This window comes from Phascolarctos cinereus, unplaced genomic scaffold (assembly GCF_003287225.1).
Source record: "Phascolarctos cinereus isolate Bilbo 61053 unplaced genomic scaffold, phaCin_HiC Scaffold_5;HRSCAF=322, whole genome shotgun sequence".
NCBI classification, from domain to species: Eukaryota; Metazoa; Chordata; class Mammalia; order Diprotodontia; family Phascolarctidae; genus Phascolarctos; species Phascolarctos cinereus.
Genome location: NW_027555958.1, coordinates 129,693,009 through 129,713,964, shown reverse-complemented (window position 1 = coordinate 129,713,964; position 20,956 = coordinate 129,693,009). Strand labels below are relative to the sequence as shown.

The window sequence follows — 20,956 nt, the reverse complement described above, 5'->3', positions numbered from 1 at the left end:
GAAAATGTGAACTATCTCATTGGAAAAACAACTGACCTGATAAATAGATCCTGGAGAGATAACTTAAGAATTATTGGACTACTTGAAAGTCATGATCAAAAACAGAGCCTGAACCTTGTCTTTCAAGAAATTATCAAGGAAAACTGCCCTCATATCTAGAACCAGCTGATAAAATAGAAATTGAAAGAATCCTATGATCAACTCCTGAAAGAGATCCCAAAATGAAAACTCCCAGGAATATTGTAAGCAAATTCTAGACCTCTCAGATCAAGGAGAAAATACTACAAGCAGACAAAAAGAAACAATTCAAATAAAATTAAGCCACAATCAGCATAACACATGATTTAGCAGCTTCTACACCAAAGGATCAGAGGGCTTGGAATATAATATTCCTGAAGGCAAAAGAGCTAGGATTACAACCAAGAATCACCTACCCAGTAAAACTGAGTATAATCCTTCAGGGGGAAAAACTGATATTCAATGAAATAGAGGACTTTCTTCAAGCATCCCTGATGAAAAGATCAGAGCTGATTAAAAGATTTTGACTTTCAAACACAAGATGCAAAAGAAGCATGAAAAGGTAAATAGGAGTGAGAAATCATAAGGGATTTGATGAAGTTAAACTTTATATTCCTACATGGAAAAATAATATTTATAACTCCTAAAAACTTTCTCAATATTAGGGCAGTTAGAAGGAATATACATAAACAGAAAGCAGAGGTATAACTTGAATGTGATAGTATGATTATCTAAAAGAGAAATAAAATTAAGGGATGAAAAAGAAGAATGCACTGACAGAAGGGGAAAGGGAGAGATAGAATGGGATAAATTATCTGACATAAAAGGGGCCTGAAAGAGATTTTACAGTGGAGGGGGAAATGGTAGAATTGAGGAAGGGAGCACATGAACCTTGCTCTCATCAGAATTGACTCAAAGAGGGAATAATATACACACTGAGTTGGGTGTAGAAATCTATCTTACCATACAGGAAAGTAGGAAGAGAAGGGGATAAAAGGAGAGGTAGGGTTAAGCTGAAAGAAAGAAGGGCAGTTTGGGGGAGGTAAGTATCTTAAAGAGATAAAAAAAGAAAAAAGAAAAAGGACCTATGTATACAAAAGTATTTATAGCAGCTCTTTTAGTGGTGGCAAAGAATTTGAAATTGAGGGGATGTCCATCAACTGGGAAATGGCTGAACAAGTTGTTGTATAGGATTGTGATGGGAAATGATGAGCAGGATGTTTTCAGAAAAACATGGAAAGACTTAAATAAACTGATGCAAAGTGAAATGAGCAGAACCAGAAGAACATAGTACAACAGTAACAGCACTATTATATAATGATCTACTATGAATAATTTAGCTATTCTCAGTAATACAATGATTCAAGATAATTCTGTAGGACTTATGAGAAAGGCGTTAATCATTTCGAGAGAAATAACTGAGAGAGCTTAAATGCAGATCAGAGATACTGTTTCTTTATTTTCTTTTTTTATCTGTTTTCTTTCACAGAATGCCTTACATGGAAATGTGTTTTGCATGACTACACACATATAACCTATGTCAAATTGCTTGTTCTCTCAATGGGGAGGGAAAAGGAGGGAAAGAATTTGGAACTCAAAATTTGAAAAGCAAAAGAATGTTAAAATTATTTTTATATATAATTGGGAAAAATAAAATATCAAATAAGATTAAAAAAAGTAAATGGGGCAGAATGAAACATGCATTTGTAGGCATGGCCAATGTGATTGCTTTGCTTAATTCTACTTAATTATTAAAAGTGAAGGGTTTTTGGAGATTAGAGAAGAGTCATTGGGAAAAGTCAGCAACCAATAAAAAAACACAATTAAACATTTCTTTAAAAATGCTTGCTAGGAAGGGAGTGAAATAATTTAGAGGAAATGTCTAACCTTAAAGGGTTTGGGGGAATAAGGGTACTAAGTATACTGAATCCATGGGTAGCAAAAAGGAATGGATAGTAATTCTGTTTAGCTTTCGGTGGTGGATAGATAAGGAAATCAAAAGGAAGAGGCAGCAAGATGGCAGAATAAAGTCAGGGACTCACCTGAGCTCTCTCAAATTCCGTTCCAAACAATTTTAAAATAATGACTCAAAATGAATTCTGGAGTGGCAGAACCACCAAAAGGATGGGGTGAAACAATGTTCCAGCCCAAGAAAACTTAGAAGGTTAGTAGGAAAGGTCTGTCTCACTGGTGTGAGCCTAGCAGCAAGCCAGCGGCAGGTCTTTGGGGCCAACTGAATTGGGGGTAGTAACTGCTTGAGCTATCAGTCCATAGACAGTAGAGGAGTTTGACAACTGGTCAGAAGAAGATTACAGGGCACCCTTTGGTGGAACTTCATGCAGGACTCTGTTGCATTGCCTACACGCAGTTCCAGGTCACAGTCCCAGGGCTAGGAAGATCACTAGTACACTAGAGCATGTGGCTAGAGTGGAGTAGAAGCCTAGGATCACAATTCCAGGGTGGAAAATAGTGCTTGTGGTCATTCACAGACCAGAGTACAGGCTAAGAGATCAGTGATCACACCTCTCCTTAGATCTTACCACCATGGAAGAATTTGGGGTTAGAAGCTCAAGAAAAGAACAAAAGAGGTGGAAGCTTTAGTAATAGTAAGAGTTTAAGGAAGACAAAGAAGGGGTTCACTGATCGTTACAAAATATACAGCAGTTACAAACTAAACTTGCTGATATTGACTTTAATTTGTAAATAAGATAATCACCTATATAAAATTTAGGCAGATAGGATGAAAAAAATTGTAATCATTTTAAAAAATGGAAATTTCTATGTAGGGTAAAACCCACTGGGTCTATAGTTGCTTCTTTCTATTTGTCTATGATCTTATTTGATCACAATTGAATATTTCTTATGTAACAGACGTCTTGATAATTGAAGACAATATAGAAAGTAAAACTGGATCAAATGAAATTAACAAATGTTAACATAAGTAAAATGCTTAAAAATCCTTGGAGCACTATATAAATGCTATTTATTATTATATTATTATTATTTTCACTTATGTTAGAAGTTGTTTTAGATGTGGTATTCGTGATGATAAATCCATGACCTAGTAAGCAAGGTGAGGAAGTTAGAAGGCTACTTCGCAGAGCACCCAGACTAGCAATTTGACTATCAAATCAGTTCCATGTGGCTGAATGGGATTAATGGGGGGAAATTGGGGAAGTAGCCCAAAAAGCGATATCAGGACTTTCCTATGTCTCCATTGTTTTCCTTCCTTTGTAAATGGCAGCCCCTACAGTAGCTGTATGACCCTGGGCACATCACTTAACTCCAATTTCCTCCAAAAAAAAAAAAGAAAGAAAGAAAATGGCAGCTTTTACATAGGTGACCATAGGTTTGGCTATCGTATCCCTTTGGATAACATAAAGTTAAAATTTATTCATTGAGTATTCTAAATTCTAATCCTATATTAAATAGCACTGAAAGATATGAGACCCAGCACACATATGGAAGGGCCATCTGTGGTTCTCAGATCCAGATCTTACAGGGCTGAATCAATGTAATAATAATAAAAGCACCTTTCCTCTTTCACAGTAAGTTCCTAAAATAAGAAACCTGACTGCTTTATGATTAACTTTTGTGCAAGTATTTAATTGGTAATGAAAAAAAAAGGTTTTGGATCCCAAGTGAACAAGAAGAACTGTTAGAATAAAGAGTTTTTCTAAAATGTTCCTTTCTAAGAAATTCACAAAGATGGGAATAGATTAAGCAAAAACTATAGATAATTATACAAAATATTTTGTAACATCTTGCTGTTTCATTCTGTACTTCTGTGTTAGTACTGTTTGCTTGGACCTATTTTCTCTACAGGTTCATAAGATCACTCTCCTGAGCCCCTGCAATCCACTACATAAAGGCTATCTAGACTTAGGACTACCAAAACACACAATAATGATTACTGGTCAGAACATAGATTGTGCTGTCCTAAAGGTTCCTGTGTCCTGCCTAGAAATCTGGAGGTAGACTGCTGTGAAAGTAGAACTAGGCTTGGAGAAAATATACTTTTCTAAGCATTCATATATAACATGCCTGCTTTTGAGACTAAGGTCAAGAAAATACTTTGTGTGTATGCATGTATGTGTGTATATGTAAATGTACATGCACATATGTATATAATATGTGTGTGCATGTGTATGTATGTATGCACACATATACACACACACATACACATATGTACTATAATCACCGTCCGCCAACTACACGGCTTTAAGTTTGAGTGAAGTCCATTTGAAACATGATTCCTGGTCTAGGGTCCCTATTTAATCTCGAATCATTACAGAACCCTTCCCCTTTAACAAAACTCTTACTCTGGTAGGAAGAGGAACAGACTCTAGGGTGACAATTAATTCTGGGCATTTAGGACAGCCTGGGACAGAGGGGCTATGTATGCAGACTAGTTGATCTACTTAATCCACTCTAGGGATTGCTCATTTCTATCTTTGTGTATTTTCCAATAAATAATAATCATAAAACTTGTGAAAGCAAATCAACCATGAGTATCTTTCTTGTATCAGAACTTAGAAATCTTTCAAGCCTAATAACTTGGAAGATGACAGATATTTTCCTTGTTTTTTGTTTTTCCAGAAAAGAATTATGAGCCAATAAAATGAGAAAACTCACCAAAGTGTACCTGATCCCTTTTTATAAGAAAAAAGTCTGCCAGGATTATTCTAAGATTTGATTGCAGCAACATGGATTGATTCTGTACTTTTTCACTTAGATTCTATTGCTCTTCCTGAATTCATCTCCTTAAGTGCCATTAGAACTTCCTCTGTTTTGGTAGCAGAGTACTAATGTCATGGTTCTATTGTCACATATAATGAAAACAAACCAATTATGCCATGTCAGCAGAACTGGATAATTTGGTATCTGACTATTGTCTTCCTTTCAGGTGCATTTATTTACAAATGCTTTCAGGATAATTTGACTTAGCTGGATCTCATGCCAAGGCCTCCGAAGGTTCATTTTCCCCTAATCACCTTTAACACTTTTATAAGATAATACTGCTCATTGTTTTCCCATTATTTATCTTTATAATATTTTGCCAATGACCTTTTTTGTACTCTATTTTTAAAGGTTTTATTTATGTCTTTTGGTTTTTTACAGCACAATAATTTCTCAGTGGACCACTCATCACAATATAATAATCTTTTTAAGAGTTCTTCAAGATTGTTCAACACAGTGACCATGTCTAATAGCAATGTTCCATGCCTACAATCCCACATATCTTTTTATCGTGAGGAAAAAAAATGTGACCTTCAGGAACAAGATTGATTGTTGCATTTATTGGATTCAAATTACATTTAGCATTTCTGTCATTTGTATTATTGTGATTATTCCCTATGCTGTTCTGGTTCTTTCTTTACTCTATATGGGTTCGCCTCAGAGTTCCCACATTTATCTGAATTCCTCATATTTGCCCATTAAATTGATATGCCACATTCTAGTCAGCCAGTCCTCAATTTATGGGATCCAATTTGTTTCCTTTTTTTTTTTTTTGCTACCATAAAATGACTTTATTTCTTGTTTGAATTAGTCATCTAATATTTTATTTTCCCCAACTGTATGTAAAAATAATTTTTAACATTTGTTTCTTAAAACTTTGAGTTTCAAATTATCTCCCCTTCATCTCCCCCTGCAGTGAGAAGGCAAGCAATTTGACAGAGGTTACACATGTGCAGTGATACAAAATATATTTCCATATTAGTCATGTTGTGAAAGAAAACACAGACTAAAAAAAGAAAAATAAAGACTTTTTTTAAGTATATTTCAGTCTGCACTCACAATGTGTCAGTTCTGCCTCTGAAAGGAAATAGTATTTTTCATTACAGGTTCTTTAGAATTGCTTTGGATCATTGTCTTGATCAGAACAACTAAGTCTTTCACAGTTGATCATTAATACAGTATTACTATTACTGTCTTCACTGATCTCCTGATTTTTTCTCACTTCAATTTGCATCAGTTCATGTAAGTCTTTCTAGGTTTTTCTGAGAGCATCCTGCCCATCATTTTTTTAAAGTACAATAGTATTCCATCGCATTCATATACCACAACTTGTTTAGTCATTCCCCAATTAATGGGCATTCCCTTAGTTTCCAATTCTTTGCCACCATAAAAAGAGCTTCTATAAATATTTTTGTATATATAGGCCTTCTTTTTGTTTGCTTGCTTTTTATCTCTTTGGGATACAGACTTAGTAGTGATATTACTGGGTCAAAGGTTCTGCATAGTTTTATAGCCCTTTGAGCATAGTCCCAAATTGCTCTCCAGAATGGTTGAATCAGTTCACAACTCCACCAACAGTGTATTAGTCTCTCAATTTCATGAAAAGTATTATTGTGAATGTTTTGCTACATTTGGAACCTTTGTTTTGCACTTGTACTCAAAACATGACTCTCTTTGGTTGCCACCACTGAGCACTTTCTTGTCACATAAACTTTCAGGCTGTTTTGGCTTCCATACTCCAATGATTATTTGGCAACAGTTCGACTTCTCCAGGAAGTGGTCATAGTAAAAGTCGATGCCATTACTTTCATCTAATTCCTCTTTTTTCTGTGTTGAATACTTTTCAAAAACAGGATGAATTAATCTCCTAGTTGTTAATCTGATTACAATAGAGAGGTCTGTTGTTTTCCCAAGATATGTATCTAAGATATTTTATCCAAGAACTACCCAAGATTTATCAAAATAACTGATAACTACATACTTAGGCACAAATGACACTGCCATAAGGAATGTAAAAAGTAATGCAAAAATTACAAGGTCTTGGGCAAGCAACTGAAAACCATGGAAACACAGACTATATTTTCCTCACTGCTACCCGTGGAAGACAAGTTGCATGGAAGAGAGACACTGATTTGGGAAGAGAATAGCTGGCTAAGAAGGTGGTTATATGAGCCTTGCATCTGAATTTCTGGACCGCCGCTTAAAACACAGGTGTGACAGATTTCTGGCCAGAGACTGAGTGTAATACCTAGCAAAGGTTGGTAAGAATGTATTTGCTGAGTATTTTGCCAAAATAATCAAAAGGAATTTAAGGGTTAAAAAAAAAAGGAAGGGGAAGGAGAAGACTATGTGTAACTGCTAAGCTGGATACCACAGAAAATTAACTACAAAGAAGGAAAAAAGAAGATGAGCTACACAGAAATTCAAGGGAGACAAAATCCAATAAAGGAACCAGTTACTGTAATATGTACCTTGCCTATTCACTAGCTATTAGACAAACCTTGTACATTATGAATGCAGTAAGGATAGTTAACATTTGTATATGGTCTAAGATGTACGTGCTTCTTAGTATCCTCTGATTCCTTATCTGCCGTTCTTCCTGAAAACCAGTCAATACCAAGTACCATTCCACGCTTTTTGGGGGGTTGTTCATTTGCTTTGTTTCCCATTTTATGGGTTGTTGTGGAGGAAACAGCATATGATCGCCTAGGGTCAACTTTCTGGTGATGAGCTTTCTTGCTAGTTCTCAGACAACATAGACCACAGATACATAGTCTATTATTGTACCCAAATCTATGAATTTTCCAAATTTATATGGGCAGCTTCAAGACTCTACATGGATTCCAGTGTAGAAGCTACACCGTGCCGATGGGGCTATTGGACCTGGAGCCCTAAAGGAAAAAGACCATGTCTTTGAAAGCGACCCAGCACCTAAACTTGTTTTGCCTGAGGCATCTGGCCCATCCCAGTCTGCTTAGATACTCAATAATCCTTTTCATTGATCTTTCATTGTGGAGCTGTCCTTCAATTGCTTGCACCCAGATCCCTCCAGGCTATTTACCACTCCTTAATCCTACCTAGATCTTCTCACTGTCTTTTCTTGTATATAAGTATTAGGCTTATCCCTCCCAAACCCAGATTCTTAGAATCTTAACAGTTCCGATTGGCATTACAATACCATAGATTTACTAGGAATCTTGTCCACCTAACTGGTGTCATAATAGAACTCTCTACTCTGACTGGAAGAAGGCTTGAGTGGTCAAATTCTTTCAAGGCAGACTTCTAGTAGCCTTGCATTTGGGGTTCCCAGCACTCCAAACCACAACAAATGGCCAAGGGGAAACTTTAAGAGAATGCCAGGAAGTATAGAAAAAAACTTTTCCAGTAACCAGGAGTTGTGAGCTCTCCCTTTGTAACAAGGACTCTCTGAACTTGAGCTCACTTCCCTTGGAAGTTTTGGTGTATGTCACAGACTTTTGGGGAGGATGTTTTCTACCGAGTGTTCTTACTAAGTCACCTTAGTAAATAATGTTTTCTAAAAGTTAATTAATTCTGTCTGGCTAATTAGTATCAACTGATAATCATTGGTAGAAGCACACTCATGAGACCTACTGAGCTCTATCACTAGAAAACCATCTTCAGGCACTATGGGTCCCTTGGAACCCAGAGGAAAAACATAGTTGTCATGCACTGAGGACCCAACCTGCCAGTGCAAGTGGGGTTTAGGGTAGTAACTTCAGAGCATGTGTTACTCTACTAATAAGCAGCAGAGCTGGAATTTGAATCCTGGTCCTCTAATCCTAGATCAACATTGCCTCTAGGTTCTTCCTTCTTGGACTAAAAAGAAGTCTAATCCTTCTTCCAAATAAAAGTTTTTTCAAAGGCACCACTCATGTCTCCCCCTCCCCCAGTCTTCTCTTCTTCAGGCTAAAAGTCCTCATTTCCTTCAAATGATCCTAATATTCAAGAACTTTTACCATCCTAGATGCCCTCTTCTGGGCCTTCTGCTTATTGATGTCCTTCTCAGAATGTAGCTCCTATCACTTTGGTCTGAGATAGACATCAGACTGGTTGAAGGTTGGGGGAATCTCTAGGAATCAAAATTTACTATCCTATTCTCAGTAAGAAGCTAAGGAAACTTTTTTTTTGGTGTTTGAACATTATGCACTGGATTAAACATACCTGTGGGGACCAAGGCTGTGTCTATCATATATGAATTGACTTAGATATATGTATTGAGGAAACCCATTAATTCCTACCTTTCCAATCTTTTCCCATTTTACTCTCCTTCATTTATTCCACAACCCATCGACAATGGCCTTCTTTCTATTCCTCATATAAGAAATTCCATCACTCTATGCATTTTCTCCAGTTACTCTTCATGATTGAAATGTTCTTTTCCGTATCTCAAGCTCTTGGCTTCCTCAGCTATCTTCATGAATCAATTGAAACTCCACTTTTTGCAGGATGCCTTGCCTAGTCCCACCTGAAGTTTCTACTGCCTTCCCTGTGAGATTACCCTCCATTTATTCTGCAGGTATCTCGTCGTTCAGTCATTCAGTCATGCCTGACTCTTTGTGAACACATAGCATGCCCAATACTGTTCATGAGTTGCTCTAGGCAAAGCATTTCCTTCTCCAGTACATTAAGACAAACAGAGGTTAAGCGGCATAGCTAGTAAGTGTCTGTGGTCAGATTTGAACTCAGGTCTTCCTGGCTCTAGCCCAGCACTCTATCTGTTGAACTATCTAGCTGCCTGATGTATCTTGTCCAGACACTTATTTGTAATTTGTCTCTCCTCTTAGAATGTGAGCTCTTTGAGGGCAGAGACCACACGTTTTTCCTTTATTTACATCTTCAGCATTTAGCATAGCACTTTGCACATAGTCAATACTTAATAGATGTTTGTTTGCTGACTGACTTCATTTGATTTTTTTCACTGAGTTATCCAGTCAACTAAACTGACTATGATCAAGCAGTTGATATCACGTCATATAGACAGGGCCTAAGTTGGGACAAAACATAAGTAACCTTTGCTAATCTAACCTTTTGTCATGAAGTTCCAAGCCCCACAAAATATAAAGGCTCAAGAAGACTATCCTTAATCGGAATCCACAATATAGTAAAATTAAATTTTATTTGTCATCCAGAGGTATACTAGAGCCAGCTGGTACTGGCTCATAAGAGCTGATGGTTCAATTTACAGTGTGAGCATGTCTACCTCAGAAACTTCAAAATGGTACAAATCAAGGCTTGATTTATTGTTTTGCTAATCTTCTCGACTTAAAAAAGTGATGGAGAAAATGTTAATAATGCAGATTAAGTTTAAAAGTGTATTGTGATATTTTTTGCTGTTGTTGTTTTGTTTTGCTTTGGAGAGCTGGCTGATAAACATTTACTAGCACACTGCTGATACCACACCTCCTATCAAAGAATATGTTTGTCAGACAGCCAGAAAAGCAGATGGGGGCTTAAAATGAAAAGGAGGAGTCTCCATTGCTTGGGGATACCTCCGGACAATTATTTTTTACTTCTCTCTCAGTTATAAGGGATGTGCTTTCTAAGTATCCATTTGAACTGCGTTTATTTGTGTCATATTGTTCTCTCTAAAAAGCTCAAAATACTTAGCTTGTGTAAGAGTGATTATCTGTAGATTCAAAAACAGTCCATTGGGTATAAATAAGGAAGTTTGCAATGCACATTTACCTTCTTCAAGAGTGGGCCTTACTGTGGAAGGTCCTTTCTTGTAATTTTTGCTTTACATTCTCAACTAAATTTTCATTGATGTGTTTATGATCATGCTCATCCTTTAGCTTCCTTTCCAGATCATCTTTTATGAGCACTGTTTTTGCTGAGGCTAAACAAATGAATAAAACATATGGGTAAGGAAATGAAAGATCCTCTACTTGGCAATATTTATAACTACCTTAGTCTCCCCTCACCAGCAAGAACTAAGTGGAAAATATTTGCACTTATTTTCAGAGGAAGCCCTAACATTTGTAACTCTGGATACTTTCCTCCGGCATCCCTCATCACACCAGTCTATGTTAATCATGTTACAGAAACATAAAGTCACTACTAAGGTGGTCCTTTGTCAGTACACATAAGCCAGCTTACCCTCTATCAGGCAAACTTGGGGTGTCAGTATGTTCAATTGAACAGAGACGTGATGTTGGAGCCAGAAAAACCCAGGTTCAAGTCTTGTCTTTGACACATACTGGCTTTGTGACCCTGGGAAAGTCATTTGAACTCAGTGAGTGTTATATAGCGGTGTTGTCCAACACAAATGTAATATATGGGGGCCACTAATTCATACCTAAGAATTCATGCAGGCCACATATTAGTTTTAAAATATAAAATGTAATGAAATATTATCTAGGTATTATTAATTTTTTTTAATTTTGTTAAACATTTCCCAATTACATTTTAATCTGGTTCTGGCTACACTTCTGTAGGCCATGTGTTTGATAGCTCAACTAGAGACAACTCTCAAAGATTTTAAGTTTCAGAGATGATGCCAACCTGTATTAGTAGAAAGTTTCCTAATCTGGGGGTTCCTTACACCAATGAAATCACTGTCCCAATTTCCTTTCTTAACATCTCTTATTTCAGATGTCTACAAACACTTAATCTTTATTATTATTGGTCTTCATTTGTTAGAATAAGAGTGGGATACCTGGAAGAAGTGAGAATTGAAATTGGTTTAGCATGATGGGTAAAAGAAGGCTTTGTTGTCCTCTGTCACTATGGTACCATATAATCATATAAAAGGAAATGGGGAAAGATAGCTTAAATGTTACTAATCAGTGAATAAACTTGGGAGCATCAGATCTTCAGTGTGATTAATTTTGCTGTTGAAAATCTACCTTAGAAATCACTGTAGTATTCAACATGGGAATGCAAAGGGTACGAAACAGTAAAGAACACAAAGTGAAAAAACAATGTAATTCATAGTTTTATAGCATCTCTTGACACAGAGATAGCAAATAAATTAAAGATAATAAATTGGGAATGATTCAGGGGGAAAAATTAAAAAGGGGAAATCCTCAATAACTGGTAGCTTGGGTTGTCTTATCCTAAGCTTAGGCATCTGAAACTCAATTGATAATGTGGAAGAGTGGAGAAAACAGAGGGAGGAAAGGAAGCATGCCAGTAGGGGATTGAGCCAATAGCAATAGAAAATCATATGTATCTGCACTTTGTATTTGCAACAGCCATTCTCCATGCCTAGAATGCTTCCTTCCCACCTTCCCCTCCTGGCTTCGTTGGCTTCCTAAAATATTCAATTCATATCTCACATTCTGCAAAAAGTCTTACCTACTCTTCACCCCTGAAAACACAACAATGCCTTCCTTTTGAGATGACTTTCTCTCTACTCTGTATATTTCTTACATGTCCATACTTTATTGCATGTTGTCTTTTCTAATAGAATGTGAGCTCCTTAATGGTAGGGATCACATATTGGCCTTTCTATCCCCAGTACTTAGCACAATGCCTGGCACTTAATAAAAGCCTGTTGTCTGGCTGACTGATTGACTTACCTACATGTTTACAGAAAAGTATAGCCAATGCTCTGAATATCTTTTATTACAGGGCATTTATCAAACACTGATTGGCATTCTTTGTATGGAAAAAAATGACCATTATTTAAAAAAAAACTATTTTTTAAAAAATTTTCTTATCAATACAAAAATAAGAAATTGAAGCTCTTCCAAGCTTTTCCACTTAAGGAGAATATGAAACTCCTTTTTGCAACAAATTTAGATTTATTTCCTTTTTTTTGTTTCAGTTCAGTCATTTTTCAATCATGTCCAGCTCTTCATGACCCACTTGGGATATTCTTGGCAAAGATGCTGGAGTGGTTTGCCATTTCCTTCTCCAGTTCCTTTTACAGAAGAGGAAACTGAGGCAAAAAGAGTTAACTGACTTGCCTAGTGTCATAAGCTACTAAGTGTTTGAGGCCAGATTACTCAAAAAGATGAGTCTTCTTGACTCCAGCCTATCTACTGTGACACCTTCCTATAATGCTACTTTTTCCTCTAGCCTTTGTCATATAAGGCCTTAGCTATATATATGAGAAAGCTGAGACCAGGTAACTTAAATGACTTGTCCAAGGTCACATGAATATTAAGTATTAGAAGAGTGATTTGAAGTCAAGTCTTCTGACTTAACCTTACTTGTCCCAGAAGCACTTCAAATTCAACATGTCCAAATCTGAAATGGTTATCTTTCTCTCCCAACTTTCTTTCCCTGATTTTCTTATTTCCATCAATAGTATCACTATCTTCTCAATCACCCTGGTTTTTGGCATCTTTTACTCCTCCCTTACTTCCTAGTATCCACATTAGGTACCCATCAAATCATTCTCTGTAACATCTCTCACGCCCATTACTTCACTTCTATTCTCACTGCCACCAAGCTAATATGGGCCTTAAGTATTTCTCACCATATGTATCCAATCAGTTGCCAGCATTTGTTTTTAGCTCCATAATATCTCTTGCATCTGTCTCCTTTCCTTCACGCACACTGCCACTACCCTTCTTCAGGTCCTGATCACCTCTCAAATAAACTACTACAATATTCTCCTAATTGATATCCTTGCTTCAAGTCTCCCCTTATTTCAGTTAATCCCACACACAAATGCCAAAATGATTTTTCCAAAGCACATCACTGAACATTTTACCAAGAATGACCTATTTTGGGGCAGCTAGGTAGCACAGTGGATAGAGCACTGGCCCTGGATTCAGGAGGACCTGAGTTCAAATCCGGACTCAGACACATAACACCTTACTAGCTGTGTGACCCTGGACAAGTCACTTAATCCCATTACCTAACCAAAAAAAAAAAGAATGACCTATTTCCCCTAGGATCAAATGTAAACTTCTCTGTTCAGTTTTTAAAGCCCTTTGCAATATGATCCAACCTACCTTTCTAGCCTTATTACTCATTTCTCCCCTTTACACACTCCACTATCCAACTAGAATGGCCTTGTTAGTGCTTGTCATTCCCAAGAATCAATCTCCCATCTCCATGCCTTTACACTAGCTGTCCCCTATGCCTGGAATGCCCTCTCTCTTCACTTCCAGATTTTAGAATCCTTAATTTCCTTCAAAGCTTAACTCAAGGATCCCCTTCTACATGATGCCTTTCTTGAATGCCTTAATTATTAATGTCTCCCCCCCACCCCCAGAACCCTACCATATATTAATTTTATATATACCTATAAATGCATATATCTGTACGCCAAAAAATGTTGTAACCCCACTCTCAATCAAAAATAAACTCCTGGACAGAAAGGATTGCTTCACTAATGTCATTTGAGTACCCAAGACCTAACACAATGTCCTGCACTTAGTAAGCACTTAACAAATGCCCCTAGATTGATTGATTGATTGTTTCCAATGCTTGGAATAGCCTTGCTCTTCTTCTCCACCTCTTAAATTCCCTTGCTTCTATCAGGGCTCAGCTCAGTTTTGACTTCCTACTTGTGGAGACTTCTCTTGATTTCCACTGCTACAACTGTCCTCTCCAGACTCAAAGGATCTAATGTTTACTTATGAGAGTATATACTCATGCTCTCCTACTCCTGTGCCTGGTAAATAAGAGCTTTTTCAGGGCAGTAATTATTTCATTTTTCCTTCTTATCCTAATGCTAAGTACAATGTTTTGCACATAGTAGGAGCTTAATAAATGCTGGTTGAATTGAACAAAGACAACAAATGGTTGAAGGGAGATATGATGAGGCTGATTCCATCCCACTTATTTTCATATTTACATTATATATGTAACATATATATATATATATATATATATACATATATATATATATAAAATTTTTTATATTTAGAAAACAGGTTAAGACTGCTGATTAACCATCCCCAGATCTTACTTTACTTCTTGAGATGATACACAAATCAGCCCACTTCAGATCAAATGTTATGGAAACATTTATCCACTGAAGACTCCCATATAATCATTTTAATAGGCATGGTAACCACTGATTTTATTTGAGAGCTATGTTCTAAGTGCACTCCAGCCCTTTGTCATTCAGTATTTGTTGAGCCAGATCTGAATAGCAGTACAATGTTTTGCCCTCTGATTATGAGGACATTTATGAAGCCATTAACTCCTTGTATTTGTATAGAACATTCCTGCCAAGTCATTCTAAGTGCTTCAAGGGGCAGCACCTACTTTATAAACCCGAGAAGTGGTTAGAAATAGTTCTTGCCATTGATGTCCCAGAAAACAAGAAGTAAAATGTTTTCTTTTGAATACCATGGTGTTCTCTAAACTCCATTTCTCTTGCCTGCATTCAATACCATCATGTGACATGGTATTATTGTGGTCAATGGAGCCAGCAGTCATTTCCCATGATGTATTATGCTCTAATAAACTTTTGGTTCAACTATGTACCCAGTGGATAATGCCTATTTTATTGCTTATTCTTCATCTGCAGCCTAGTAAGGTCTTGGAACATTTCACCCTATGGTCCCAGTGATTTTCTCTGCTGGGGGCTTGTTCTATAAGTTTACTTAATTGGAGTCTTAACCTTTGTTCACAGAGGCACTAAAAATATTTCCAGCTCTGTCTCCTATTCTGCTTTGGATTTCTGGTAACACAGTTTTGCTGCTACAGTTAGAATGCCAAGGAATAGATTCTCTCTTCTATTCAGGAATGTGGCAAAGGCAGATTAAAAACCTAAGGTGAAATTGAACATTTGACAGAGGCGTTTATGTGTATTAATCATATTGTTCTCTCTGTAACCCTTTTTAGGAGCAGCTGCTGATGGGAATGCCTCCTATCAAGCTTAGTGAAGACTATTTTTGCCCAATAACTTGACATCAAGATCCAGTCTTGGGCTTTGAATAAATACCAAGCATGCATTCTTTGTTTATAGGCAATTTATAATTACTATATATCCTTATGTGGTTGTCAGATTTTCCCAGTGACTGTGGAACTCATTTACTAGAGAGGGTTAGAAGAAGGGGTATGCTGGATTTAGCATGAAGCAGCTCATGGGAGCTGATTGTTAAATTTTCAGTGTGCCATGTATATAATCAGTGTCATATTGCTTGCCTTCTCAGAGGCTGAGGTAGCAGTGGGAGGGAGGCAAAGAATTCGGAACTAAAAATTTTTTTAAATGAATGTTAAAAATATTTTACATGTAATTGGGAAATATTTAATTAAATAAAAATATAATTAAAAAATTTTGGTTGACTATACTTCAGAAATCAGAAAATTCAACAAATCAGGGCTTGATTTATGATTTGTTGACTGTATGGCATCAATTAAGTAATGGCAATAATATTTTAAAAGTGAATTTAATTTATAAGTGTATTATGCATACAATTTTTTCCCTTAGACTCAGTTGTTAATTATTGACCAGCATACCATAGGACAGATCCTTAAGAATTCTCTTTTGAATAAAAAAAAAGAATTCTCTTTTATCCAAACCATAGCCAGATCTTTATTTTTTGAGCACTGAGCTATTTTGGGATAACTTCCTCAGAACTGAGGCAAAAGACTCATGTTAATAGTCTCCAGGAAGTGGGGTAGAAAAAGGGAAGGTGAGAAGAGGATAAACATTTATATGGCACCTACCCTGGGTCAGGCAATATGCTTAGCAATTTTTACAAATATTATTTCATTTAATGCTCACAATAATCCTGCAAAGTGTTTTTCGATCAGTTCAGTCCTGTCTGACTTTGTGATCCCATTTGGGATTTTCTTGGCAAAGACAGTGAAGTGGTTTGCCATTTTCTTCTCCATTCATTTTACAGATGAGAAAACTGAGGCAAACAGGTTAAGTGACTGGCCCAGGGTTGGTCACACAGCTCAGAGTCTAAAACCAGATTTGAACTCAGGAAAATAAGTCTTCCTGACTTCAGGCCTACCACTGTAACCACTGTGCCACCTAGGTCACCCAGCTGAGTAGATGTTATTTTATCCTCATTTTACAAATGAGAAAACTGAGGTAAACAGAGGCTACGTGACTTGCCCAAGATCATAAAGCTAGTAAGTATCTGAGGTTGGATTTTAACTCAGGTATTCCTGACTGTAGGCTCAGCACTCTATTCATTGTGCCACTAGCTGCCGCAAGAAGGATTATCTTCTGGTGTCTAAAACTAGTTAACAGATGATACCTATAATATAGAGGCATGAAATCATAGCACATGGAGTTTGAAAGCATCTGATAAATATAAGGTCCAGAGAGGTGAAAGAGTCTAAGGAGAAAGAGTTAGTTAATAACAGCTCCAGGGCTAGAATTCTAGTCTCATGATTACTAGTCTTAGCTACCTTCTGCTATACAAACTGTCTCCATCTTGGGAAAGTTCTGAATTATCTGTGCCCATGGATCAGAATACTGGAATGGAAAACTGCAAACTAGGGAGATAAATACTTTGGCATAGTGGAAGGAGTATTAGATTGAGATTTAGTCGGCTTGGGGTTAAATTGTTGTTCTTCTACTTACTATCTTTATTATCTTAAATAATGAACTTCACCTCTCACTTCATCTGCATAATGGGCATGATAACCTTTACAGGTCTGTTCTGAGGATGAAATATCATAACTTACACAAAGTAGTAGCACAATGTTGGCTGTTATTAATATTTGTTGTGGTGTTATCATAGTACTTCACCTAGCTTGAAGAACACTGGTCCATATGAAACTCAATCATTCTGTATCCTTAACTTTGTTTCAGGACATTTGAGTCATATAACTAGAAAATCCTTATAAGCTATTGTTGCTGTTGTTGTGGTTGTGGTTGTTATTGTTTGGTCATTATTCAGTTGTGTCCAACTCTTCATGACACCATTTGAGGTTTTCTTGGCAAAGATATTGGAGTGATTTGCCATTTCCTTCTCCAGCTCATTTTACAGTTTAGGAACTGAGGCAAATAGGGTTATGTGACTTCCCCAAGGTCATATAGCTAGTGAGTGTTTGAGGCCAGATCTGAACTCACAAAGATGAGTCTTCTTGATTCCTGGCCTGGTACTTTATCCACTGTGCCACCTAGTTGTCCTTGTGAGCTATTAGCAGGAACATATTAGTAATTTTCTGGGATGACTGGGTATTCCAGTTTATTTGGATCATAGAGTATATGAAGGGGGAATCTGGGGAGAGTAACCCAGAAAAATATTTGGGGCCATATTGTAAGGGCTATCTTAGTATTTTGAACAGGGTAATAACATAAGTAAGATTTATAATCTATTTCACCATCCAAACCTCTTTAGAAGGCAAGATAAATGGGAGGGTGTTTAAGCATGCTTTCTAGTCATATGTTTGTGTTCTCCATTTCCATATCTACGTGAAAACACAGCCCCAGCTTAAGACATTGAACTGATAGGCTCTTGGCCAAGGCTGGAGTATACCTAACAAGGCTCAAACAATTTTTGCATATATATTTGCAAAGCTGATCAAGAGGGTATAAAAAGAAAATAGAAGGGGGCCAGGAGTAGGGGACATTCCTAATATTCCTGCCAGTTGAGATGACAGCAAAATAACATGAAGAACAGATGACAGGTAAATGTTCTGATTTTCTTTTTTTTTTCTTTATGGGCAGCTAGGTGCCACAGTAGATGGAGCACTGGTCTTGGAATCAGAAAGAGCTGAGTTCAAATCCAGCCTCAAACACTTACTAGCTGTGTGACCCTGGGCAAATCACTTAACCGTGTTTGTCTCAGTTTCCTCATCTGTAAAATGAGCTGGAGAAAAATAATGACAAACAACTCCAGTATCTTAGCCAAGATAATCCCAAATGGGGTCACAAAGAGTCAGCCACAACTGAAAAAAGAAAACAACAATATTGGATTCTTCAAAGTACAGGTTTTTAAGCTTTATTTAGACCCGGGACTTGCTTTGGGCTGCAGCACTGTGTAGTACATAAGGTATAGGATTTTGATCAAGAAGATAAATGCAAATCCTACCTCAGATACTAATAATGTAACTCTAGACAAGTCAATTAAACTTTATGTACATCAGTTTCCTTATCTGTAAAATGTGGAGGTTGTCCTCAATAGTCTCTAAGATCCCTTCTAGCTCTAAATTTATGGTCTTATGGTGTTAAAATTCTAGAATGTATCATTAAAGGGATGGTTTGTGAGAATTTATAAAGAGAAGTAGTGATCATTCAGTTTCAGCCTAACCTCATCAAGAACAGGTCATAATCATGCTTCGCTAAACTCTTTTCATCTATGACAATAAAATATGAGCTCCTTGAAGTCAGGAATGTTTTAATTTTGTCTTTGTGTCTATAATACCTAGCATAGTGCCTATAACACAGTAGATATTTAATAAATGCCCATTGAATTGAATTAATAAATTGGTAGATTAAAGTACTGTCATAGACATGATATGCTTGGATTTCACAAAGCCATTTGGCAAAGTCTTTCACACTGTCTTTAGGAATACAATAGAGAAATGTGGGTTCAATAACAATATGCTTAGTTGGGCTCAGAACTATTTGAATGTGAGAGAAATAAATATCAAATAACAAATTATTGGGGAGATGCAGGGTTTTTTCCCTTCCTATAGCCTCATTCTCTACTCAGTCAAGCCAGCATCTGAAGGACATTGCTGATAATGAGATTGGATTAATTTTCTCCTTAATCTTATTCAGACCCTATCCAAGTGAGGAAGCCCATTGTGTTCTACTCAGGCTTGGGTGGGGTCTAGACTGCCCAAGGCTGGGGGTGGGTCTGGCAGCAAGAGTGATCAAAGCCAAATCCCCCAGATCCTCCTTAGATCCTCCCCTCATTATAATATGTATTCTTCTCATTAATTATTAATCAATAAGAATTGATTGCCAACCCCAGGGATGCCCACTCTTCCAAGGATGCATAAGCATTGGGTGAGTTCCATGAGAGGTCTTTGGCCAAGAGTGCCACTGAATCCTTTTATTTATTACTCACTAACATAATTAATAAAATGATTAATTACCCAGAAACTATGTCTATCAAGTTTTTTTATATGTCACAAGTATCTAGACCCAATGAACACTGATAGATTTTAGTTTGGGGGAAGATCTCTAATGGAATGTCCAAGGAATCTTTCCCCCACCTTGAGTTGTTAATTTTAACCAATATTGGGAATATGGGAGGGATAGTTAATATATTAGAAACCAAAATGATTATATAGAAAGAGCTCAAAATTTAATAAGATGTAATTTATTTTAATATGTCAAGGACCTGAAACTTTGTCAGTATAGTATCCTTCCACACAGATTACAATTTTTCTGTAATTTAATATGTGAGTTTGGAGAGTTTCTGTGGCAAAAAAATTTATTATCCTATGATCAAACTAGGGATGAGCCTTTCTGAAATTAGCTAGGTTGATCCTTGGCCAAGTGATACAATGCCAATATTGTAAGTTGTTTTTTTTCCCCCCAGTTTGGTAGGACTTGTCAGACCTTGTGCATAGCTGGCATAGGCTTTAAGAACCTATGACCATCTTCAAATTACAATGAGGCACCCAAGTAGGATTTTAGTAGAGAAGATAAAATTTAATAGGAAAAAATCTAAATACACTTAGGTTAAAAAAAATCAGCTATCCAAGTATTAGATAGAGGAGCTAACATAAAACTATAGTAATAAGAATAAAAAACAAAACTAGGGCTTTTAACAAACTTCAAAGTCTGTTATCAAGCAGTAGTGTGACATGGAAGCCAAAAAGAGGCATTATAATAGTATAAAAGAGTAATGTCTCTATACATTTTCCTGACCATACCACTTCTGGAGTATTTTATCTAATTCTGAGAAGTACTTTTTAGGAAAGACACTGAAACTGGAGCAAGTCCAAAGGAGGGTGACCAAGATTTGAAGAGGATCAAAATCTATTCCATAAGAGATAGGTTAAAAAATCCAAGAATGTTTATCCTGGAGAAGAAGACCCAGTGTGAACCTGATGGGTGTGTTCAAGTATTTGAAGAGCTGTCATGTGGAAGAAGAATTGGACTATTTTGATTGGTCTCAGAGGGTAGAACTAGGAAAATTTGCAGCAAAGTAGATTTTGGTTCAATATAAGGAAAATTTAAAAAAAATACAAAACTGTCTAAAATAGGAGATAGTGGATTTCTATCATTGGAGGCCTTAAAGTGATAGTTTAAAGACCATTTGTCAGAAATATAGTAAAAATGATTTATATTTAATTAGAGGTTAGACTAGATGGCCTCTGAGATCCCCATTCCCTCTGAAATTCT

At 36.7% G+C, this 20,956-nt stretch overlaps 1 protein-coding gene across 5 annotated transcripts in view; it reads right to left on the bottom strand.

The window, feature by feature from the left end:
* Window positions 1-20,956, bottom strand: part of THEMIS (thymocyte selection associated) — a 203,592-nt gene that overhangs the window by 9,571 nt on the left and 173,065 nt on the right. The window contains exon 6 of one of the 5 annotated variants that reach the window (XM_078155156.1): window positions 10,465-10,615. The exons of the other annotated variants lie outside the window; for them this stretch is intronic. Coding sequence (XP_078011282.1) covers window positions 10,470-10,615 — 146 coding nt within the window. The 3' untranslated portion in view covers window positions 10,465-10,469. The remainder of the gene's footprint in view (window positions 1-10,464; window positions 10,616-20,956) is intronic. 5 annotated transcript variants of the gene reach the window in all.